This window comes from Centrocercus urophasianus, unplaced genomic scaffold, assembly GCF_019232065.1.
Source record: "Centrocercus urophasianus isolate 14NV4802_14NV808 unplaced genomic scaffold, USGS_Curo_1.0 seq_13, whole genome shotgun sequence".
NCBI lineage: Eukaryota > Metazoa > Chordata > Aves > Galliformes > Phasianidae > Centrocercus > Centrocercus urophasianus.
The window spans coordinates 4692987-4717741 of record NW_024884475.1 but is presented as its reverse complement, the minus strand read 5'-3'; the positions used below and the strand labels follow the sequence as shown (position 1 = coordinate 4717741).

At 51.4% G+C, this 24755-nt stretch overlaps 2 protein-coding genes across 2 annotated transcripts; one reads left to right on the top strand and one right to left on the bottom strand.

Moving 5' to 3' along the window:
- Positions 1–4200: 4200 nt before the first annotated feature.
- On the bottom strand, positions 4201–10719 carry CD8B (CD8b molecule). Its single transcript, XM_042812044.1, has 5 exons — positions 9767–10719; positions 7388–7738; positions 6082–6168; positions 5605–5694; positions 4201–5510 (listed from the first exon to the last, which is right to left on the bottom strand). The coding sequence occupies exons 1-5, from the start codon at positions 9831–9833 to the stop codon at positions 5470–5472; spliced, it is 636 nt and encodes a 211-aa protein (XP_042667978.1). The 5' UTR covers positions 9834–10719; the 3' UTR covers positions 4201–5469.
- A 1736-nt stretch (positions 10720–12455) lies between these two features.
- On the top strand, positions 12456–22814 carry LOC122157215. Its single transcript, XM_042812711.1, has 2 exons — positions 12456–13708; positions 19381–22814. The coding sequence occupies exon 2, from the start codon at positions 19391–19393 to the stop codon at positions 22010–22012; it is 2622 nt and encodes an 873-aa protein (XP_042668645.1). The 5' UTR covers positions 12456–13708; positions 19381–19390; the 3' UTR covers positions 22013–22814.
- The last annotated feature ends 1941 nt before the right edge of the window (positions 22815–24755 follow it).

The following is a 24755-nucleotide window of genomic DNA, read 5'->3' as shown; positions in this document are numbered from 1 at the left end:
AATCCTGGAGACTCCTGTGCTGAAGATAGCCTGCTGGTCCAGGTATTAGACAAACTGACCGGAGGAGTAATGTTCCTGGACCTGTTCCCCACCAGCTCAGAGGATCTCATTAAAGAGGTTAAGATTGGATGCACTCTGGGCTGCAGCGACCATGCTCTGCTGGAGTTTGTGATCTTGAGGATCTCAAGGATCCAGTTTGTTCAAGGATTTGCTGCCTGTGATCCTCTGAGAAGCTGTCCTTATAGACAAAGGAGTGTAGCAGAACTGGCAGCCCTTTAAGGATGCCTTTCTGACAGCACGAGAGCAAACTGAGGGATAAGAAGGACTTATACAGGGAGTGGAAGCTGAGATGTGTGGCCAATGATGTGGGAGAATAAAGAAATGCTGTCTGGGCGTGCAGAGATGGGAAAGCATGTTGGGTCTCCCTGCCCTCATGGAAATTGTCAATGAAAACAAACAACTTGCAGACCGAGATAAAAATTACAGTGGGGAAGATACTGGAAAATAGAAGGAGACCGGGACATCAGATCTGAGTATTGATGTGAGTGGTTTATTGGTGATCCACGGAAGGCTCAGCTGTCCAGCACAGCGGTGCCTTTTGCACAGCAGCACGCAGCTGCCCGGCTTCTTCGGGTCAGCGCTGTGCCCGCGGTCTGGCTGTGTCACAGCAGAGTGGGGCAGGAGCACATGTCAGGCTGTGGGAGGTGTGCAGTGCTGGTGGGCAGCACAGCAGGAGCAGCCAAACGGCGGCGCTGCATCAGGGCAGCTGTGTGTGCTGCTGGTGGGATCAGTGCGGTGCTGGAGGAGGACGCCTGTGTGCCTTCTGCTGAGCAGCGACGCAGCACTGCTTGCTTATGCTGAGCTTGGTCCTGCAAGCGATCGGCTTGTGGTGAGCGCGTGTGACGCGTGGCTGTGCTGATTGCAGCACTGCTGACCCTTCCACCTGTTGACATAAGAATAACTGATCTCTTCAATAAGGAGGAACTGTAATTTTAACGAAGGTTTCAAGCTGTAGTCTCAAATCACAAGGTTTTGTTTCAAATCGAGGGGTCCAAAACCAACCAGACTCCATCATACAGTTTTTCCGGTGTGAAATGGAGTTTGTGGTTTCTGAGCAACTTGCTGCCCCGTTTTCTTTGCAGAGCTGCAGCTCTGAAGGGCTTTGGAAAATCTCAATTGCAGCTCTCACACACCACTCACACATCTTTCCACTGCATGTTTCCAGTACAGGACCCACACTACACTCTGGATATTTGTGCTATAAACCTCACGTGTCTTAAAATACAGTTTGCAAACCACAACTGCTCCCGCGTGCTCATCCTCCCATGGTGCTGCCCTATAACCCGATCAGCAGGTCTGATATCGCCACACACATTGCTTGTTGATACCTGGGCTGAGGATTTGATAGCAGAGCCAAACGTCAAAGGTTTGCTTACTGCAAGAAGATAGCCTTGCACGGGCAGGTTGCTTTGCACAGGCTTTGTGCACCTCATCTCTGGATGCCTTACAGGAAGTGCAGCCAGTCGGTAAATCAGCACCAATGCTGCCACCTTTTGGGAGCCGGTGACAATTCACTCCTCCAGCACAGTTACAGCTGCAGGCAGGAGCAAACAGTACGTAGTTCTGCAGCTCTGATCTCCTGCACACTGCAGAGACTTTCAGTAGTTCTGCACTGAATCTCAAGGCTTTGTGTCTTCCAGCACCGCCTATGGGCCTTCCTCAGGAAAACGATGATGATGTACATTGTTCCAATGCATCCATTTTTGTCTGAAGTGCAGTTCCAGTCTTTAATTGGTGATATGGGCTCATTTACAATTCCCATCTTCTGTTGCAGCCCCCCATTCCCACAGCCAGGTTTCTGTTGGGTTCTTATAGCCGTGGTGTTGTCCCACAGCCCTACTCCCACCTCCATCAATTCAGAGTCCTGTCACATCTTGTCAGTGTGCCTCAAGGAAGCACACAGCCCTCCCTAAAAGCTTTGGACAAGGAAAGCCAGCTGGAGATTGCCCAGGGGGTTTCTGGGGCCATCCGTGCAGTGGAAGGAACTTTCCCAGGGCAGGGTACTGCGATGCATCCTCAGTGGTAACATCTTAAGAGGGAACTTCAATTTCTGTGGTTGGTTACGGTTCAGGGGATGGAATTGGACCCAATTCTGATTCTCCATCTTTTCTGCCAACAGTGCTGGCTGTATGGAAACCTATGGCTTTGCTTCATCTGTTTTGTGGTGTTGGTTGCCTTGTTATTTCTTCTAGATTTTGCATTAACTTGAAACAAACAAAAAAAAACAACAACAACAACAATAAAAAAACCCCAACAACCCTCACTGTAGAATGAAAGCTGTGAACACAACCCTCAAACAGGATATCTTATTCAAAAGAGGCTGCCTTAATGCACCCCTTTGTCATCAACAAAAAAAACTAAATTCAGTGCTAGGTTTCACTTTTAGCAGCCTGGTGCCCACCACTGCTCTGAAGAGGAATGTTTGACTGCTGCTTTCCATACTGGGTCCCCTAGAATTGCTGCCCTGTGCTTGTGAGTGTTGGACTTTACTTGTCATCTAACAATTCATGTTTAGGACATAACCTGCAAATGTTACTTTCATGCAATTAATTTACTTACATTTATGCCTTGTAAATACAGAACTGTAAAAGGATCTATCAGACACTGGGTGATAAGGGATCAGGTGAAATTCAGAATAGACGAATGTGAAGTGATCCATAGATGGCACCAGGCTCAGGAAATCATTTTGAGTGAAAAAGGTTGGAATACTAAGGGGATGACTGTCCTGTCATTATTCCTTAGCCATCTGTTTGAAGACAGAACAGTGCTCTGGATGTACCTGAATGTGCTCCGAATCAAACCTTCTTCATGTTCTTAAATAGACGTTCTCATTACAGTGTGTCACTTCAAAGAAGCCATTTGCTACAAAACTCCACATCCATTTCCTCTGAAACACTATTAATTTTCCAATTCTTTCATTATTTAATGCAGAGCAGATGAAACTTACTTAGCTGTTGATCTCACAAGGGCGTTTATCCCCAGGGATGAACCTGCAGCACTGCATGGCCCTCCCAGCATCACAATCCTCCTGACCACAGAAGAAGGACAGGGTCCATCTCTTCCATGTGGTCACCACTGCGTGGAGAATGAACCCATTTTCTGAGTGTGTATACATTCCCCTATAAAGGAGATGCATACACAGGTTCAGCTGTAAAACCCTGTAGCCTGTTGACCCAGTGGATGTCAAAAAAAAAAGGTGTTGGATCCGGCAAACTGCCTTGGTTTGTGAGCCCAGTAATGGTGGAGGGGAGGGACATGGGGCTGGGGACCAGGAGAGCATCTCCTTGGGGTGACAGCCTGGGCTCTGTACAGTGGGATGGGACCCGCCACTGCCTCCTGGGCCGCTCTCCCTGGAGTGCCAGCAGGGCATGGTTTGCCCAGGAAACTGAGTGTGCATCCAGAAAGAGGCATTTCTAAGTTACAGCACAACGATCCTGGAACATCAGTGATGAGTGAGCCAACTGAAAACAAACTGTCCAGAGGGAAGGTGTGTATTTCTGCAATGGCTTTTCCACTGCTGCTCAGATCTATTTCTGTGCAGCCTCAGCATTTCTGGTGTACTGAATGAAGTGTTGTCAAGTCCAGGGAAGTGCTTGGGCTGCCTGGGAGTGATTTTCGTGTTCCTGCAGCTGTGCCGTGTGGGTTTGCAGTGCTGGTGCCTGGGATTTGTTCATGGCAGGAGTGTTGGAGGGCAAATAGTGCAGAAGAGCTACAGGGAAACATAATGCAGGAGCAGAGTGGGTTTTTTTCCTACAAATATCTTTCAAGATATATATAACTGTCAAGATGTATGAAATAATATGTATATAACTGCACGTATAAGTGGGCATTCAGCAGCTCTGGCTGCTGTGAGCCTGCTTCCATGCATGAAGGAGGGGGCAGAAGGCTGGAGAGTTTCTGGGAGGACGTGTGAAGTGAGGAAGAAATGGGGGAGCACCACCTGGAGGACATCACCGGGTGACACTGTGACCACAAGGCCTTTCTGCTCGCTGCCTTCAGCAGTCACACACACGTGTTTTTCCGTGGGGTTTCACCACAAACATGCCTTTCCCGCTCGCTCTGCAATGCAGCATCCCTGACCTCGACTGTTGTTTCTTTCAAGTTAAGAACAACAACAAAAAGAACACTTCTGGGGGCTCATTTTCTCAGATGTGAAAGCTGCTTTTCATCAGTGGTCCTGTTTCTTTCTTACATACGCTCTGGAAGAAGTCTATGAAAGAGGGGTGATTTTTCCACCAGCTCTTGCATTTGTGAAACCCGCTCAGATCTCTGAAGCTCACTGCCCAAAAACCCCCCACTGATGAGATGAGGCATTATCAGATTTTGTTCACAGTTTCCTTTGGTGAAGTGCACAAAGCTGCGTTTCAGAAGGAGGTGCGGAGCCCTGGGCTGCTGCTGCCTGTCCTCTCCTGTGATTGCACACAGCTGAGCTGCAGGTTTTCCCATGGGAAGGGAGCCCATAGTGAATGCTCATCAAAGGGCTGAGTTTGGTTGTTTGTTTTTTTTTGCTAGAATGGAATTCTGCACACAGAAAGCTTGAAAGTGTTTCTTTACAGCAATTGCATAAAAAATGCATGACGTAAAACTCCTAACAATTGCCTGTTCTGTGTGCTGAGAGCACAGCCAGTGCTATGCATGTGCCTGGTGGCATGGGGACCATCCCTGTGTCCCAGCTACCACGGCCACTGTGCAACAGGAACATGGTACTGCCACTCAGGGCTGACTTTTCTCCTTAAAATCAAAAATAAAAGGTTTTTTTGGGGGTGGTGAGGTTAGTGCTGTCATGGGCACGGTGGAGCTGAGGAGAGGTGTGCTGGCTGCTGTGTTAAGAGGGGAGGGAAGCCGCCCTGTGCTCAGCACCGTGGTGCCACAGGGGCTCAGCGCCCATGGCTGGGGCAGCGCCGTGCTGTTGGGCTCCTCTGCCTGTTATCAGCTGCTGCTCCACTGGTTGCTTGGCCTTGGGATGGGTTGTGTCTGCCTGCAGGCTCAGCTTCCCCCACAGCATTTTGCAGGCTTTAACCCCTGCTCGCTCCCCTGCTCCTCACCACATTCGTAGTCCCTTGCTGACCAAATCCAACCCAACTCAGGGCCACAAGGTGCCAGCCTGCAGAGCTGAATGATATATTTACCCTTTCTAATAACTTCACGAGGTGTGCAGCCACCTCTCAAAGTGTTCCTTACCAAAGTCATCAACCAGCACAGAGCCCAGAGCATCTTTCCAGCCCAGATGCATCCATTTGATACCCCAGTCCCAGTGCAGAGCCAGCTGCTGAGCTCCCAAAGTCTCCTTGAGAAAGGCTTGACACAGTGCAGGATCTGATCCAGTCCTCTGCAGTGTCCTCCATGGCTCACATCCCAGCAGGGCTCAGCACCACACAGGCAATTCTCCATAGCTTTTCCCAGAAGGATTTACTTTCTGTGGACTCGAAGCCACAGCCTCCTCCGTAGTCCTGTGGGGAAATGGTGCCAATCAGCTTTGGGTCCCCCCAGCTCCCCCCACACTCCCCACCCCAATCCCAGGCTGTACCAGGGTACGATGCTTACGATAGAAGCGGCGGATGGTGGGGATCAGGCTCAGCAGGAGCAGCAGGGCAGTGGCAGCCAGTGGGACCCAGACCAGGAGGCTGCAGGCACCTGCAATGGGGGACAGAGTGAGGAGCTGCCCCTACAGCTCAGCACTGCAGCACTGTCCTACCCGGGTGGAGGAGCACGGGGTGAGGAAGGAGAAAAGCAGATCTTGTTCTTGGGAGGCCATGTGCATGTGGGTGAGGCCATGAGCATTACCCCGGAATATCCCTTGAGAATGCACTAAATCAAAAGCATCATGGGGAGCTTAGCTCTGGGTTTTTGATAACTTTTTTGTGTCATTCTTGCTGGTGCAGGGATCCACCTGATGCTGCATCCAGGTGAGCTACATCCCTGGGGAGCACTAGAGCTAAAAGGAAATCCTTCCTTGCCTCTACACCCACATAGAACCCAGGCATTGCTTCTGGAGCAGGCAGAGCCAACACGTTCCTGTACCTTTCTTGTTGATGATGGCTTTGCATCGCGTGGGTTTCTTGGTGAATGGGGCCACTGTGGACACTGAAGGCAGAGGCAAAACATCGACTGTTTGGGAGAGAGGTAGAAGAGTGTTAATGTCACGCTGAGCACAGCAAACAGGAGGTGGCTGGAAACGGCAGCTTTTAAAACTACACCCAGCATAGAATCACAGAATAGTTTGGTGGAAGGGACCTTAAAGCCCATCTGGTTCCAACCCACTGCCATAGACAGGGACACCCCCCACTGGACCAGGGTTCCCAACCTTGAGCACCTCCAGGAATGGGGCACCCATGGCTTCTCTGAGCAGCCTGTGTCAGGTTGCACTGTTGCAAACGTTGATGTTAATTACAATTGAGACCTCTTTGGATCTCTTAATGAACAAAACGAAAAAACATCTTGAGACCATTTGAAATTGCCCGAGTTGGGTGTCAGGAGCATCCTGAGCCCCTCACTGGTTAGAAAGTCCCTAGTTTTAATAAAAAGCTAAGTGAGCAAACATAGGCAGGATTAAAGCAGAAAGAAGGAAAAAATCCCCAAGCCATGCTTACAGCCAGGCACAGCCTCATCTATTTTAAGGTTTTACATCACTGCTTGTTGGTTTCCAACCCCAAGCCCCCTATACACAGGAGCACAGGGATTGCAGCAGCATGGGGGGTTTTCAGGGGTCTCTGAGTCTCTTCCGTATTCACATTGCTGCAGTTGTTGCTCAAAACTGCATTATTTTTTCTAATAAAATGATAGATCTAAGGGAACTTAGAGGTGATTTGTTTTATCCTGGCTATTGAAGAGGAAAAAAAATGTTCTGCAGAGTTGAGTCTTTTCCAGCCACCTGCTGGGTCTTAGTTTTAAATTGGAGCGTCCTTGAAGGTGCTGAATTTCAGCCATGTTTTTCATGCCTTGCTTTTGGGACATAGATAGGTGCATAGCTGATTAAAAAAAAACAACTGTTCTCCTTTATCTGAAATCAGCTTCTCTTTGAAGCAGCAACGATCCCAAAGGGAATTTTGAGACAGCACAATGAATGTGAGATGAGAGGTATGTCTGCAAAAAGCAAGAAGGGGTGTTTTAGAGCCAGCATCTATAGCTGCATCTCAATTCAGTACGTTGTTTGTCTCCCCAGAAGCCCACCAAGAAATGCACTGTAGCTCTTTGCTGCATTTTCTGACTTATCCCATCTCATTGACCCCGAAGCCCCAGCCTTACACCTCCAGATTGGGAAGCCAACATGCTCCCCCTCATCCCAGCCCACTGCCGCACGGTTTGGAGCCCCAGGAGTGATGCTCACCCACGCTGAGCTGGGTCGCAGTGCCCAGGATGAGCTCGGAGGACTGGATGGTGCAGCAGTAGTAGGTGCCATTGTCGGAGCCGTGCAGCCGGCTGATGTGCAGCCTGGAGGAGTGGTGGGAACTCATCCCGTGAATGCTGAACTTCTCCTGGCTGACGTTTGCGCCATATGTGGCTTTTCCCAGAGGATTGGAAAATAGCAAGAACTCAAAGTGTTGCCTGCCCTGGTTCCAGCGGTACCAGTAGAGCCCAGTGTGATCCCTCTTCGTAGGGCAGATGATTTCTGTGCTGCTGTTTGTCTGGGCTAAGATATGCCCTGGAGTCTGGGATGAAAGTAGATTTGTACAGAAACCTACAAAAAGAGGCAGGAACGCAGAGCTGTGTATTTCACCTTCGTTAGATCCATAGGTTGGAAAAGATCTTCAAGATCCCCAAGTCCAACCATTGGCCTGACCTACCAGGTCCCACCACTGACCCACGTCCCTCAGTGCCACGTCCACTTGTCTCTTAAATAACGGCCCAACTTTTCCTTCTATACTTAGTAACTGGCATCAGACCAGAAACCCTCTAACAGAAGCATCAGCCTGTGTTACAAGCTGGACACAGTAATCCTTGTGGGTCCTTTCCAACTTGATGTTCTATGATTCTATCACGGAATCGTTTGAGTTGGAAGAGACCCTAAATGGTCATCTAGTCCAACTTCCCTGCGATGAACAGGGACACCGACAGTGTTGTCAGGTGCTCAGAGCCTGGTCTATGGTTCTGTGATATTCCTTCAGAGGCCTTTTCGGTTTCCCAGCTACTTTTTGGAAAAATAATAATTATTATTGTATCTATTTCTGTAAAACCACATACATCACCCCACAACCGCTCATCCAGAGACGGAGCTCAGTGGCAGAGAGGAATGGAAGAATGATTTTAAGCATTTTAACAGTGCTGTATTTTTTGTATTCTCTCAGTTTTGGAACCCAGAGACTCTTCTGAGCCCCTTCCATCCCTTATTTTGGTTGCTAAAACTTTTAGATTATTTCTGTTGTTTTGTAGCTAGAAACCTGAGCATCTCCAGAGCTGTTGCTGTGGGATGCGTTGGTCTCTTCCTAAGACACATCTCTAGAAAGGGCAGAAAAAATTTGGAAAGATTGGGAAAATGAATATAAAGATAAAGACATTTCATTTTATTTGATATTTATTTTTGGATGGCTGTTTTTCATAAGAATTTTGCAATTTGGAGAGGGAGAACAACGCAAAGGTAGCAAAAAGATTTGAAAGCTTCGTTTTGGTGTTTGCATCGCCTTGTTTGGGCTGTGCAGGTACTGCTGGAAAATTATCTCAGGTCTGGGCAGATAGGAGTGGTGTTTGTGTGTGAGAGGAGTGAGCTGGCATGGCCTTGGGGAAGGAAAACAGGAGCTGGCGCAGGGCTTTGTGTTCAGCAAATAATCCTGTGCAGCTGCACAGCCCCTGTGAAAAACAGCCTCAGGAGATAAGGATGCTCTCCCTTCCCCTGCCTGTTTCCCAGGCGAGATTTACAGCCATGCAGAAAGCTGAACAGAGCCCTTTTCCCCTTTTTTATTTGCCTTAAAATTTACATATTCCTTCAAACTTCCATGGCCACTGTTGCAAACTGCACCATGCAACTCCAGCCCTGCAAGCCCACCCGCACAGCATGTGCTTGGCCCTGGCTGCCCCATGATGGTGAGAGGTCTGGGAGCTGGGGTTCAGGTGGGAATGAGGCAGCAGCTCAGGAATGGAGCCACGGGGGCCAATTGGTTCCCCTTTACCCACATGAGGCAAACTGGAATTTATTGCAATCTTGTCCAGAGGGAAGCTAGCCAACCCCGCCGTACTGTGGTGCTTTTCTCCCCAAAGGCACCTTCTTGTATGTCTCTAATTAGTTATTTAGTTTTTCCCATCTGGGACTTTTGGTACAACTGCTGGTGTTTTGGGGAGCCTGGGGTGACCCCACCACTACACTGGGGCAACTCTTATATGCACTATATATACGTAGTATAAGTACACTGACGATACATTCGGTCCATATCCCCTATGATTCACCCCATGAATTATAGAACCATAGAATCGTTAAGGTTCCAAAAGATGTCTAAGATCATCCAGTCCAACCAGCCTCCTACCACACCATGCCCACTATCCACGTTCCTGAGTGCCACATCTCTGCAGTTCCTGACCGCCTCCAGGGACAGTGACTCCACTGCCTCCCTGGGCATCGTGTTCCAACACCTCACCACTCTGCCTGAGAAGAAATGTTCCCTAATACCCAACCTGAGCCTCCCCTGGAACAACTTGAGGCCATTTCCTCTCATTCTATCGCTGTTACCTGGGACTGGCGATTTAAATTGCCCTCATCCAGAGATATCCCTCTTACCTGGGAGCTGCAGGCAGAGCCAGAGCCAGAGCCATGGCCTGGCCATGGTGGCCATGTCCAACATCATCCAGCTGTGTGCAGGTGCTGCTGGTGTTGGTGGTGAGAGGTCCCCGCTCTCACAATCAGGTGTCAGGGCGACGGGCTGGGCTTGCTCTCTTTAATGATTTCCTCCTATTTCACCATCTAGCATCTCCTCCTGTTGTAAAATCTGGCCTTTAGGTATCAGAGAGCAGCAAGCTGGCTCAGAGGGCCCTAAATGAATAAAACAACACCCTTTGGCTGTCTTCTGTCGAAATCAATTTGCTCTCTAAATGAGAAGATGTAACTTCAGGCACTCCGCTTCAGCAGAAGGCAGCAAAATTAACTGCAGCCTCCGGGATTCACCACACAGCAAACCGTCCTTGTGCAGGAGGCATTCCGTCCTGAGCCTGGAAAATGCTGAGAGCTCTCCATCTCACACGAGAGAGGCATCGCAGAACGCTTTGAAGACGACAGCAAGAAACCTCAAACAAATTTAGTGGCTGACAAACCGCAAAAGTAAGGAAATTCTTCTCAGGCTCCCCACCTGGCCCTGAGCTTTGACACCGAGTGCCTCGTTTGTTGTATTGATGTTATAGGTGAAGGATTTGGAGCAGGAATGGCTTGGATTTGAGCAGTGAAATGCATGGAGTGAAAGTGCAGGGAGCGGTGGGGTGCAGGGGTTGCAAGACTTCAGTATTTCCATCTTTGGGAAGAAATCTCTTGTGTGCTGTCATTTTCTTCTCTCTTTTTGCTGGGGTTCCCTCCTGGCTCATGCCCACAGGGTCTCTGGGGGGGCTCTGGGGTTCCCCCTCCCTCCACTCAGGACCTCCTGGATTTGTGAGTTGTCAGATGAATGGGAAGAAAGGATTTTCCATCCCATCTGGCGTAGTTTTTTAACTTTTCACCAGATTTTTCTACGCTGCTCTAACATGTTTCCCCCACACCCTTCTGTTTAATACAATTTCCTGCTACAACCACCCAGAGCCTTGTGGTGAAGAGTCAAATGTAGGGTCGGCTGAATCATTCCTTAACTCTTTCCTGGCAGGAGCAGCCCAGAGGTCATTTCAGTGCTTTCCAGCTCATTTCATTCCTTTAAGTGCACAGCCCTTCTCACAGGGCGCAGCCATCCATCAGAGCTGTGTTGGCAGCATCTTATTTTCTATGGTTTCTGCGCATTGCTGGTGCTTTTGTTTGGGTGGAGACCACCAGGGGGGCATTGAGGGGTTTTGGGGTGATGGGAGAATTGGGATGGCCCCAAAGGAGAGTGACCCCAACTCCAAGCTGCACATAAAGGGAAGGGAAAGCACCTGGCTGCAGACAAGGGGAAGGGAATTGCAACACAGTGATTCAGACAAGGCAGGCAGGTTTTAATTGCATTTTCAGGGAGTGACGGAGTGCAGTATTCTCATGAAGGCTGCAGTGAACTCAAAAGGTTGTCCCCCACTGGGGCTGGCTCCCCTCATGAGCACCTGGTCAGATTTCCCCTTTCCAGAGCTCTCATATGAGGACCTACCCATAGAGGCTGTGGGGACCTTTTTTATCAAGGCCCCTCACTGAAGATGTGCAACTGCAGGAGAGCTTTTCCACTGCACATGAGTTGTCCTGCCTGCTGCCATGGCTGGATCCCTCCTTTCCCACCTCTCTTTCTGGCGACCCCTGCCCATCTTCTGACCTCCTGGCCAGGACCAGAGTGTTCCCAGAGGTGGAGTAAGCACTGTTACAGCCTTGGGCACAGGGCACATTACTGTGGGCTTCAAATGCTGCCAGAAGGTTGGTGACAGTGGCTTGTTGAAGCAGACGCTTTGAGTTTTGAGGGTTCCCCTGGGCTCTGAGCACTTGATGGAGCTGTAAGTGTCCCTGTTCATTGCAGGGGAGTTAAACTAGATGGCCTTTAAGGGTCCCTTCCAACTCAAATGATTTTATGATTATAGCAGCTTTAGAGATACTTCCCTGCAGCATTTTAACTTACATTTGTCCGATGGAAAGAGAAGAAGAATATTAACAATGTAAAAGCTTAACGCTGGAGCAGTTTTGTGGCTTTCTTTTTCTCTTTTTGTTCAAAATGACGTGGTTCTCAGGGCTGGGTGCTGCTCCCAGTAAACACACCAGAGGTGGGACGCCTGTGTCTGGCAGCCCATCTCCAACAGCAGCCCCAGCGCCGTGGGAGCGTGCGGGCAGCCAGGTGGTGCTTATCACATCCCCGCTTTGTTTGGGGCTGCTGTCTGGGAAGAGCACAGGGGGGTGAGCTGAACCCATCTGTTCACACAAACAAGAGGTGTTTGTGACCTTGCCGGGGTACAGCGGCTCCTGTGGAGCGCTGATCATGAGCCTTGCTGGTGGCTGGGGCAAGATGGAGGGGAATCTGAATTTTCGTGTGTTTGTGCTACTTGCCTCACAGCTTCTAGTGGGATTTAAGTCTTTAATGTATACAGTAAAAGCCAACCTTCTTGATCCTCTGCCCAACCTCATCCCTGCCCCATCTCCACAGTCTCCCTGAAGATCTGCTCCTTGCCCATACCCTCATCTCACCTTCCTAGCACCAATTTCCTGGTCCTTTGCCAGCTTTGTTACATTTCTAACTCTATTTCTCCCCCCTCTCCCCCCCCCTCCCCCCCCTCCACCTTGGTGTCTTTTTTCCAACAAAATGTGTTGCTTTGGGTAACTAGAGCAAACCATTGGGAAATAAGAGGTCTGTAGTGGAGAAGCATGGCTCAGCGGGGTCCCCAGTTCTGCTGAAATCCCATTTTGCAGCAGAACCATGAGCCAGGCTGTGCTGAGCATGCAGGGGCTGGAGAGGGGAACTGCCCATCGGGGATGGTCGGATCCAGGGGGCTGAGCTGCCTTCAGTAGCCACAAATGCAAACATTGGGCATAAAAAACAAGGACAAAGCTGCACCCTCAGTGCTTTTGGACTACAGGACTTTTGAACTGGAGAGTGCTGCTCAGCCTTGGCATGCAGTTATTGGAGTTAGGAGATCATAGGGTGGTGGGGTCCCCAGCGGGTAATCCGCAGGGCTCAAGCAGCTGCGTGGGAGCTTCTCTCCCTCCCTCCCCCCAAGTACTTATTTTTAATGAGGGAGGGAGAGAAGCAGCACTGAGAACGACAGGAGGATGAGTAATGCCCTTTTCTGTGTAATGGCAGAGGAAAACGAAGGGGGCCGAGTGGTGTGCAGGGCTCTGAGCTGCAGTGTGGTTTGTGGGGTGAAGCCGTGACTTTGTCTCTGCAGCTGCAGACCTCCAGCTGCAGTTCAGCTGATGCTGCAGCAGGGCTTAGCCCCCCTCCATGCTGTGGGGAGCAGGGTTTCACCCCCAGCTACCCGCCTGTGTGCAATAGGATGGCATTGAAATTCTGCTGCTGAAGTTTGGGAGATAAAATGGATGTGAAATATTCATTGTGTAAATTGAGGGGGAACAAGTGTTCAGATGGTTTGGGGCCCAGGTGTGATGTTCCTCAGGCTGAGGGGCTAGCAGAGGGGTGCAGAAAGCAAGTGGGCCATAAAGGGAATCTTGGGGTACGGGTGGTCAGGGACAGGCGGCAGTGGCTGCTCCAGATCTCCCTCTTGAGGGCACTTGGTGCAAGCAGAGCTTCTTGAGACATAGCGGTGACTAATCCGGCCCCCCTGAAAAAAAATAATGAGCAGAGCACCTGCTCTGTGGTTATCAGTGCCGGAGAGGATAAGAGAAGCCAAGCAAATTGTCCTTGGGAAGATAGTGGTGGAGATGCCGCACCTGAGGGAGGGAAAGGCACCGAGGAAGCAAACAGGCGATATCCTCCCCAAACAACCATCTGCCATGGCTATAAAGAGCTGCCGGCTCCGAGACCCCGCCAGCACCTTGACCCTAAAGGTGCCAAATCCAGCGGAGCTCTGCAGCATCCATCCCCAGGTCCCCGGGACTCCCAGTGCATCTGGACGAGGATTGGTGAGATCTTATTATCGGGGTCCTCCTCTTTTCCTCCTCTTTGCCCGCACCCCGGGTGCCGGCGGGCCGCAGCAGCCGCCTGCCAGGTCTTTTGTCCCCCATCCCCCACTGTCCCCTTGTCCCCCCCACCCCCTTCCCTTGCTGCTGGGTTTGGTGTCCCAGGGAGGTCGTGGGGCTTTTTGGAGGGTTGGTTTGTGGGTCCGTGGGGTCCTGGTGTTATGGTAGTTGTGCTGTGAAACGCGGTCGTCTCTCAGCTCGTCACCCCAACTCTCACTATGATGTCTGATATCGTTAGCAACTGGAAGCTGGAGCAATTTGTGCTCCAGAAGTGTCTCCCCCCGATTTGGTCCCCTGGGGCCTTTCAGGGCCCCGAGGCGTACCAGCAGCTGTGTCAGCAGTGGGAGAGCTGGTCCGAGGAGAACAAAAAGCCCAAACCCACTAACAAGTGCAAAAAGAGAGCGGCCTTGCAGGGTTTGCTGATGGTGGGCAGGGAGTTGTCGAAGTTGCTTAAGGAGGCTCTTGAGAGTGTGCAGACACTGGAGCAGGCCAAAGGCGAGCTCAAGATGCAGGTGGATAACCTGCGGGCAGAGGTTCAGGGTCTGTGCGGAGACTCGCTGAGGAGCGCGGTGGAGATAACCCGGCTGGAGAGCAAGCTGGGCTACGAGAAGTTGAAAACAGAGGAGTTAGAGAAGGAGGTGGGCAAATGGATCGGGGAGACACATGATGCGCAGAGCGCGGTGCGGGCTGTCCTGCAGGATGCCCAGCGGGACCGCGGCAATGGCCCTGATCACAAGGTGTGCCACGCCAAGATCCAGGAGCTGCAGGCTGAGCTGGGGGTGTCGCGGGGCATTGTGGCTGCCATCCAGGGCAAGAGGAGTCGGTTCGGGAACGGCGAGGGGGATGACTGTCTTGATCCGCACCCACCCCACTATGACTATGAGGATGATGTGTGGGGGGCCAACGGCCCCACCAGGCCATCCCCATATGCTCCCCTGCGGGAGGAGGTGTGCCAGCTGCAGGGCAGTGACACAGAGGCTGCTAAAACTAAGAAAAGTCCTCCTGATGAGCCAGTCAGCCATGGCCCACTGCAGGCCATTGATACCAACCGGGCCATGCTTTGGTTCACCCCCGAGCAGCTCAAGACGGTGGGAAAGATGCTGGGGCCGCTGACCAAAGAGACAGCGGTCAACTGGCTGTCCAGGGCCCAGAGGCTGCCCAGGTGCCAGAGCGGCAGTGCGGTCAGTGACCTGATAGACGTGGTGAGGAAGTGCATGAAACCTGATGATTTCGCGGCCCTGCCGGGGGATGTGCAAATGGGCAATGTCCAGGATATTGGGGACGTCCAGTCGGCGGTGCTAAAGGTGTTTTTTCCAGAGGTCAACCCCTTGGTGCTCTTCCACCAGGAGAAGCAGAACCCCGAGGAGCGGCCAGATGCCTATGTCAACCGTAAAAAGATGCTCTACCAGATGGCGGGGCTGCCTGGTTCTAAGGAGTCCCCCCTTGATTTTGACAGGCCCGAATTCAAGGAGCCGCTGGTGGTGGGGCTGACCCCCCCTTTGCGGGTGATTGCAGGTGGGGATGCGGCGAGGAAGCCGCTGTCAGAGCTAGAACAGATCCTGACCCAGAATTTTGAGCTACAAAAGCAGGCGTTCCCAGGGTACATGCTGGGGGGGAAAAAGGGGAAACCCTCAGCCATGTCCTTCCAAAACGCGGGGATGAGGAAAATGCAAGGGGACAACCGGAAAGATCCCGATGGCAAGAACGGCTCGGGGAAGGAAAACCAGCAAGGGCTGAGGTTTCAGAAGTCCAACCCTTGGCGGGCTGAGCTGAGGAAGCGCTTGATCAAATATGAGAAGCAGGAGGACATCGATGGCTTGCCAGACGCAGAGCTGTTCAGAAAGCTGGCGCTGCACGAGGCCAAGAAGCACAGCAGCTCCAACCCCATCGACCCGGGGTCTAAGGCTCAGCAATAGGGCTGCCAGGCACCTGCATCGCCCCTTTTTGTGGCACCGATTAAGACCGATTTGTGGGGGCGCCTGATAGTTGATATAACTATTGGAGGAGGGGTGCTTGGACAAGTGATGTTAATTGATACTGGTGCCTCTTATTCAATTCTGAATATGACCCCTGGTGAAACTGGGCTCTTCCAAACACGCGAAATTATTGAAGTAACTGGGCCAAATGGCCAAAAATCCTCAGTGCCATTCACAGAGCCCATACCCTTCGAAATTGGAACTGCCAAGGGGTCAGAAAAATTTGGGAAAATGGAAATGAAAGGAAAGCCAGGAATTTTGGCCATCTCCACTCTTACAAAGATGGGGGTGGTAGTGGACCTGGCAAACCAAACAATGTTACGTTGCCCTCAAAGTGATGTGCCCATCATCCCAGCAAGCCACAGAGTCATGTCCATCAAAGCTCCTGAGCTCCTGATCCACCCCGAATGGGAGCCCCGAGTGAAACGGGTGACGGAGCAGTTCCCACAGGTCTGGGCAAGGAACAAGCTGGACTGCGGGCGGATCGATGCCACAGTTGTGATAAAAGGGCCAGACCCCCCTCCTCAGCAGCAGCCCCAGTACCCAGTTGAGGCTGAGGAAGGCTTATGGGATACAGTCAAAACCCTGCTGGACCAGGGGGTGCTGGTGGAGCAGCAGAGCACCAGCAATGCTGTGGTGTGGCCCCTGCGGAAAGCTGACAGGAAAACCTGGAGGCTGACGGTTAACTACAGCACCCTCAACCAGGTCACCCCGCTGAAGGCATCCACGGTGGCCAAATACCCTGATGTCATGGAAGCCATCTTCCGGGGATCAGAGTGGTTTTCAGTGCTCAGCCTGACCAGCGTGTCCTTCGCCATCCCCCTGCACCCTGAGTCCTGGCACAAATTTGCCTTCACTCTCCAAGGACGGCAGTTCACCTTTACCAGGCTCCCCCCAGGCTTTCACAGCACCCCTGCCATTTGCCACATGCATGTGTTGAAGATGTGGGAGAAGCTCAGCCACAAAGAGAGCGTGTTATCCTGTGCTGGTGACATCCTCATCCACACTCAGACCAAGGAGGAGAACCTGGAGGTTCTGGCAGAGGTGCTGGAGGCCATCCAGAAGACAGGGTTCAGGGTCAGCCCAACGAAGGCCCAGCTGTGCTGGAAGGAGGTGTCATATTTAGGGGTGACCCTCAGGGAGGAAGGGCGCTCGCTGGAGAAGCAGCGGGTTGAGTTGATACAGAAATTGTCAGCACCAGCTGATGTTACCACCTTACGGTCCTTCATGGCTCTTGTGAAGTTCTCCCGAGAGTTCATCGAGGGCTTTGCAGAGAAGGCCGCCCCGCTCTGCAAGCTCCTCAGAAAGGATGCTCTGTGGGAGTGGGGTCCAGAGCAGGATGAGGCAGTTAAAACTCTAAAGGAGAGCGTTGCCCGAGCCCCCATGCTAGTGTGGCCCTGTGGTGACAGACCCTATGTGCTGCAGCTGGCCAGCGTGGGGACAGGGCTGAGGGCCACCCTTAGCCAACACCATGGTGCCCTCCTCCAACCCATTGCCCACGCCTCGCGGCTCCTGACGCCAACTGAGCAGCAGTTCACTGCATACGAAAAGGAGGTGTTGGCATTGATCTGGGCCCTGCAGCACTGGGAGTATTTGGTGGGGTCTGCCCCAGTGCTGCTAAGGACATCCCGTGCCCCAGTGAGGTACCTCTTGTCAGGGAAGGGAGGGAACAGACCCATACGCAGCCCCAGGATGGCCAACTGGGTGCTGGCACTGCCCAACAAGGACATCCCTGGGGAGACTCAAGAGCCCCCACCCAGCATCTATGGGGTGGTCATCAGCAGCGAGAGGGATGAGGAGGAGATGGGGGAGCCAAAGCCACAGCGGGCGCCCCTGTTTGAGAGCAGCATCAGCTTGGTGGATGCCAAGGACAGAGGCTATGTGGTATGGTTTGTAGATGGCTCCAACTACCATGAGAACGGGGTCCCCTACACGGGCTACGCTGCCATCAACCGATGCACTGGGGAGGTGGTCAAAGGGAAGTGCCTGCCGCACTCCATCCAGGCCGCCGAGCTGGTGGCTGTGACAGTTGCCCTTGAGAACACGCCAGCAGACCAGCCGCTGGCCATATTTTCAGACTCGGGCTGGGTGGTGAGGGTGGCACTGGAGTGGCTGCCACTCTGGAGGGAGAGGGACATGCAGTCAGCTGATGGCAAGCCTGTCACCTATGCCAAAAAGCTGCAGTACCTTGCCAGGCTGGCAGAGCAGAGGGCACACCCAGCCCAGATAATTAAGGTCAGGGCCCACAAGAAGGGAACAGAGGAGGCGAAGTGGAACAAAGAGGCAGATGCCAAAGCCAAACAAGGAGCTAAGGAAGGGCAGATGTGGAAGGCCAGTAGGCCCTCCGAGAACGGCCCCCTGCTGGTGGCTACAGGCAGGAACTGGGAGAATGTGGACTTGCTGGGCTTGCAGGCACAAGACCCAAGTGTCCGGGAGCTAGCGCAGGGCAGGGAGTACAAAGGGTGCAAGGTCTGGAAGGATGTCTCGGGTCTGGTCCTGGCACGGAGAGAGGGGGTAGATTTCCCAGTCTGGGTGGTGCCTGAACTTGTTCGGACAGAGCTGGTGGCTTTGGCTCATGAGCAGGGGCATTTGGGAATAGACAAGACCTTGGCAAGGCTACAGGGTGCTGGTTGGTGGCCTGAGATGAGAGAGGATGTAGAGAGGTATGTCAACAACTGCCTCACCTGTGCAGCCAACAATCCCGATGCAAAAACAGCAAAAGCCCTCCTGGGCCACCAGAGGATTTCTGGCCCTTGGAGCAAGCTACAGATGGAGTTCATCGGTCCTTTGCCCCAAACGGCCCTCGGAAACAAGTACTGCCTGGTGATCAGTGATAACTTCACCAAGTGGGTGGAAGCATTTCCAGCTCGAAACAACACAGCCAACACAACTGCCAAGATCCTGGTAGAGCACATCTTCTCACGGTGGGGCATCCCAAAGGAGGTTGACTCAGATCATGGCCAACGCTTCGTCGGAGAAGTCTCGAAAGGTGTGTGCCAGGTATTGGGCATAAAGCAAAAGCTTCACATCATGGGGCATTTCCACAAGCCTGGCTTGATGGAGGGGCCCAACCAAACACTGAAGATAGCATTGAGGAAGATCATAAACCAACAAAGGAAGGACTGGGATCAGAAACTCCCACTTGTCCTCCTGGCATTACGGGGAGCTGTGGCATCTCACGTACCTTCTCCCCCAAAAATGGCTCCTGCAAGAGACCCAAAGATGCTGGAGCACTGGTGTCAGAGAGGGGCACCGCCAGACGAACTGCAGCCCCGCGTGCTGACAGACAGGTGGGTTCAGGACATGCTGAGGACGGTGTCAGATACATACCACCAACTCGCCTCAGTGCAGGAGGCCAACATCCACAAGATGGATAAGCAGCTAGGAGTGCTGCTGCGCCCCGTGGAGTGGAACACAGGGGACCTGGTAACATATCGGGGGGTTAGAGAGAAGAACCAGGAGCTGGGACCCCAGTGGATGGGACCGGTTAGGGTTGTGAACAAGGCCAGCTCCTCCATGTACCAAGTAGAAATCAGAAAGGGGGCAAAAAGACAGGAAAAATGGTTCCATTCTTCACAGTTAAAAGCATGGAAGGGAAATTAACGGGGCTGGAGAGCCCGCTTTGCTTATGTTTTGCAGATGAAGGAAAATGGAAGGTGATTGTGACCAGCGGGAAAGGCGAACTTCGTGGCATCACCATCCCTATGTGTGCTGCAGGGAAAATGCTTTCAAATTTGTGGTTGCAGGATTTGCTTTGATTTCTGGTATGTCTATAGTGCTGAGCATGCAACATGCCCAACCAACCCACCAGCACCTCCAAGAAAAAGTCAGTTCCAGCTTAGACACAACCCCCAGCAAAAGGGCCACAGCCCAGCACAGGGTCAGGCGGTATGTAAAAATTGGCACAGATTGGCCTTGGTCTCAAGCTCATGTGAAATATTCAGGTAGTATGGGATTAAATTCTAACAGGCGCTTAAATTTGTCAACAGTGGTTATGCATGGGACTGAAGTGTATTTGGAAAACGAGTGGAGCTGGGATAGCACCAGCAGGCTTCCGCAGCTGCTGGGGAAGGTGGGGCAAGAAATTAAAGTAGGATGCAGGGTAATTAATGGTTCCACTCATCAGCAGGTGACTCAAATCTCCGTAACTGAAATAAAAACCAAGAAGAGTCAGAAAAAAAACTGTGCCCTGGAAAAATTGGATTGTTGGTGCAACTTTACATTAGTCCAGCCAGTCTTTGTGGTCTGTCTCTGGGCCCAAAACAGTGTGGGGTTGTCATTTAAATTCAAGATTGTCACCACGATGCGTTCACTTGCTGCCCTTAAGGCCCTGAGGTGCCACTTTTTGGCCTGGCATGCGGCCCAATACGCTGAAGTGGGGAACCAAGTAAAATTAGAAATTAGATACTCTCAAGAAAGTGTAACTGATGCAAAGCGAATTAATGGCACCACTGTGACTCTCACTGCTCCTAACAGCCGTAAGTGGGTTGTGCCAGTAAATTGTGCCCCTGAGAGCAAAACACTTAGTAGATCTGAATTAAATGCAGAGACATCATGGTATAGCCAGGATTATGGATACTGTTCACGTCCACTGAAAAACCTCCAAGTGTGGTGTCAAGGAAAGCTGAGTGTAGAAATGTCTCCCGAGCTTGGAGGAAAGTGGTTGATAGGAGGCCCCGAAGGATTTCAAAAAGAGTTTCCCATCATTGCTGTCCTGCGTCCCTTTGTTTCCAAGATAGGCCCATACGTAGTCAAGCAAAATCACATCCAAGAGCTGCTGACCAGCCCTGTGCGATCACTGAAGAAGGTGGTGCTGTCCCTGTCCACTGCCAATATTTCATCCGTCAGACCGCACTGCGCTCCCTTTCTGTCCACCCTCTACACCGGCTGGCAGGCCTGGCTTCACAGCCGCTCCATGCAAGAGGCCCGCACCAGGAGAGACCTTCTGGCCACAGCCCTGGGAGGAGGAGGTGCTGGGCTGGGAGTGCTCAACAGCATGAACGTTGAGGTCTTGGCCAACAAGCTGGAGGCTGTCACCTCAGGCGTGCAGGGCCTCCTCAACCCCCTGAATTCATCCCTGGCCAGCCTAGGGATGGGGCAGTGGCTTGTGTCTGAGGTGCTGCCTACCTGGGAACACATAAGTGAGAAAGACCACCAGGTGTTGTTGCAAGCACTGGGAATCGAGCAAAATAATGTCTCCCTTGCTCTTAGTTGCATCCAGGCCCAGATGTGGGTGCAGAGTGTCGTTGCAGGTATCCTGAGGGATGGTGACAACGGCATCCTCCCCACCGAGATCCGAAAGATCGTGTGGGACTCAGCCACGGAGAAGGAGCGGCAGCTCCAAGCCTGGTGGAGGCTGGTGAACTTCACCCACGACCAGGTCCTCAACTCAGTCATCGCCTACGTCCTCACCGTGGTGGAAGCCCGCATCGAAAAGGTCTACCCCATCGTGGCCCTGGGGATTAGCACAAACGGGTCCGTGGTCTATCCCCTGGACCACCGGATGTGGGCAAGAGTGTCAGACAGAAAATGGCAATCTGTAGATCTGGAAGCCTGCATCTTGGAACGGGGCCTGGGATTCATATGCGAAGATGATGCCCTTAAGGCGAGCGATGTCTGCTTTGACACCAGTGAGGGGGTGTGCCATTTTGAGATCAATCCTGGCAGCAATAACAAAACTGTGTTAGTTTACGTAGGGAAAGGGTGTGTATGCTTTAGAACAGTGTGTAAATACGTGCAAATTAATGACATCTACAATCAGACCGTATTCAATGATTCAAATACGTGTGCTTGCAATGTAGCTATTATTAGAGGCTGTGATTTCGTGTATAAGCCACCAGTTTTTACTAGCCAATTGCTAATCAGAAACTATAGCCTTTATCGTAGTATAACCCCGACCCCAATCGGTATGGATTTGTCTCTAGTAAAAGAAATGTTAGAGCATGCAAATTTACAACAGCTTTTAGAAAATGCTAAGGCAGAAGCTAAAAAGATCCTAATAACTGTACATCATGATGGTAACGTTATAAAGCAGGTAGTGGAACGGATTAAGAGGGTGGGAGAGCACCACTGGTGGGAAATTTTCTTTGGCTGGTCCCCAACAGCGACCGGCGTCTTCAACGCGCTCCTGCATCCTGTTGTAGTCATACTGCTAATGCAAATCTGTGTGTGCTTTGCCATGGTTGCTACTTGTTACTGGATAAGGCACGTGAGGCTCTGCATTGAGAACCACCTGAAAGGACTGGGGCTGGCCAAGCGCCTCCTGCCATAGTCAAGGGCAAGACTGGGTTGGCCTCTGTGTTTGCCACCAAGAAGAACCTTTAGCTCCGCTGTTGGCTGCAACCCAGTAGGCGTTGAGCGGTGGGGACACAAGCCATACCAGACCTTGATGTGAGGGGGTTACCTCTGCTGTCACAAGAGGGCCATCCAGGAGCAGAGGGCGGGCCGTGCAGCCTGCCGGTAGGTGTGAACCACAGAATGGTTGAGGTTGGAAGGGGCCTCTGGAGGTATCTGGCCCGATCTGCCTGTTCAGGCAAGGGCACCTAGAGCAGATTATCTAGGACTGTGTCCAGCTGGGTTTTGACTGTCCTTACAGTGGAGACTCTACAACTTCTCTGGGCAACCTGTTCCAGTGCTTGATTACCCTCCCAGTAAGAAAGTAAGAATAACTTCTCTCTGAATATCTCACTCCCAAATGCTAATGACAAAAAGCTGCTTTTGTGTGATTTAAGACTCCTTAAGCGGAGGAGAAGAGGTTAGGGAAAGCCAAGGACAGTGCTTCTGGAAGGATACAGAAGGGAACATAAAACCTGAGTGCAGAAAAGCAGAATCAGAAGGTGGCAAAGGTGCTATCAGCCTCAGAGACTTGGAAAGCTGATAGAGGAGCAAAACCAAAGATCGCGTGATCACCTTGGACTTAAAGGAGCTGAATCCACATGGACCTTTGCAGCAACCTTCTCTGGGTTCCCAAGACTCCCAAGACGTCTGGCCAACGGATTGGTGAGGTCTTGTTCTTGGAGCCTGGACATCACTGCTTTGCTTTGCTTAGTTGTGCGTGTAACCAATAAAATCTGTTAGAGGATGGACTGTCTATTTCATCATTTCCTGCTCACACCCCACCCACATTTATAGCTTTAGGTATCCTGTAGAAGAGAAATTCTGGTAAAAAGAAAAGATGTGCTCTTTTTCTCCTTTTTCCAGGCCAAACTCACTCCCTTGCTATTTGTCTGCAGAATACTCACTGAAACAGGGGGAATTCTACATTGAAGAGCGGGGCTCTGAGTTGACATTACAGCTCACATACAGACACAGTCTCCTCTTTACTCTGCTTCTCCTGTCTGCAAGCTCTGTCTCTAAAATGGAAAGGAGCTTTGAAATGTATACAGGGGGTCTCAAACAACTTTATAACATTGCCAATTTCAAAAAATAAATCAACTACCTCATTTCCAGCCCATGTGTCCTATCTCATCTCAGAGGTCTGCTCTCTCTGGGTTGGGATGCATTACACTGACAAAAAGCCCTCTCCACATATTCACATATAACACCTTCTTCAGTCCCAAACTTGCACCAGGAAAGAGCAGAAATGCAAGGATTAGTCCAGAGATTATGGTACAGCCATAGGGAAAGGGCTTCCTATATCTGTATTTTCACTGAGCAGAGTCCCTACATGGCTCCTGGATGCAGCAGCAGCATCCTTTGCAGCTGCAGAAAGCTGCTGCCCTCTGCATCAATCCAAGGACCGTTTTCATACCACCTCCATCCACTGGTGAAACTAACACAAGATGGTGTGATTAAGAACTAAATCACAGGGCAATCAAAATGACTTTGTTGCTGCAGCTGCTCTCAGCAGTTTGAGCAGTGGGCAGGAGTCACAGGAACCTGAAAACAATCATAGAACTGAGGTTGAAAAATCCTCTAAGCTCACCCAGTCCAATCAGCACCCCATCCCCACCATGCCCACTAACCCACATCCCTCAGTGCCACATCTACCCAACTCTTGAGCATTTCCAGGGACAGTGTCTCCACCACCTCCCTGGGCATCCTGTGCCGATGCCTCACCACACTTTCTGATTATTTTTTCCTAACATCACACCTGAACCTCTCCTGAAAGAGAACAGAAAGGCAGGAGATTACTCGGAATTGCACAGGCTAGAAGAAAAAGGAGAGAAAAAAAAAAATAACACTCTTCCAAATACATGCCACTTCTTCCCAGCATCTCTAGAAATAATGTGGTGCTTTATTCAATAGAGAACCACGGGACTGTTGAAGATAAAGCTGTCCCCTGCACACCTGTAGTTGCTGCAGTGCTCCATGTACAGCCAACAGCAGTGCAGGAGCACAGGTTGTGGCTGCAGCCACCTGGGTATGGTGTTGCCTTTCCTCAGTTCGTCCAGCATGGTGATGAAGGACCTGGCTGATGGCAATACGTGCGCACTGTCTGGAGCACAAACACAAGTCAGTCCTGCTGGGGGCTCCCATTGCTTTATCACGGAATGGCTTGGGTTGGAAGGAACCTTCATTGAGTTTCAATGCCCTGCCACGGACAGGGCTGCCAACACTAGATCAGAGTGCCCAGGATCCCATTCTGTTGGCAAATACCGCAGCATAGTCACAAAGATACATGCTTGCTGATGTTGGCCTGCACAGCAACAGCTTACAAAATATTATTCAAAGAGAAAAGAAAAAGACCTGCTGGCCTCCACAGCGCACCCACTGATATGCTGTGGAAAAGCACAGCACCGCTGTCTGTCCTCCCTTCATGCTTGTCTGCAAAGCTGACGGATAACCTTAAAACTCAGTCAGTCGCTAGAGACAGCGCAGAACCCCATCGTCTGAATCGCAACGAAAGATGACGCAGACACGAGGTGAGGCTGGGTGAGCCTGCGCTGCAGAGCCTCAGCTGGACACCAGCCCTCGGCTGTGCACTCACCTCTCTTGCTTGCTGATGCTTTTTGCTACACTGTGTGCAGGGTAGGACGATGAAAGGCTGTGTGTGCCCTGGCACCTGGCAAGCT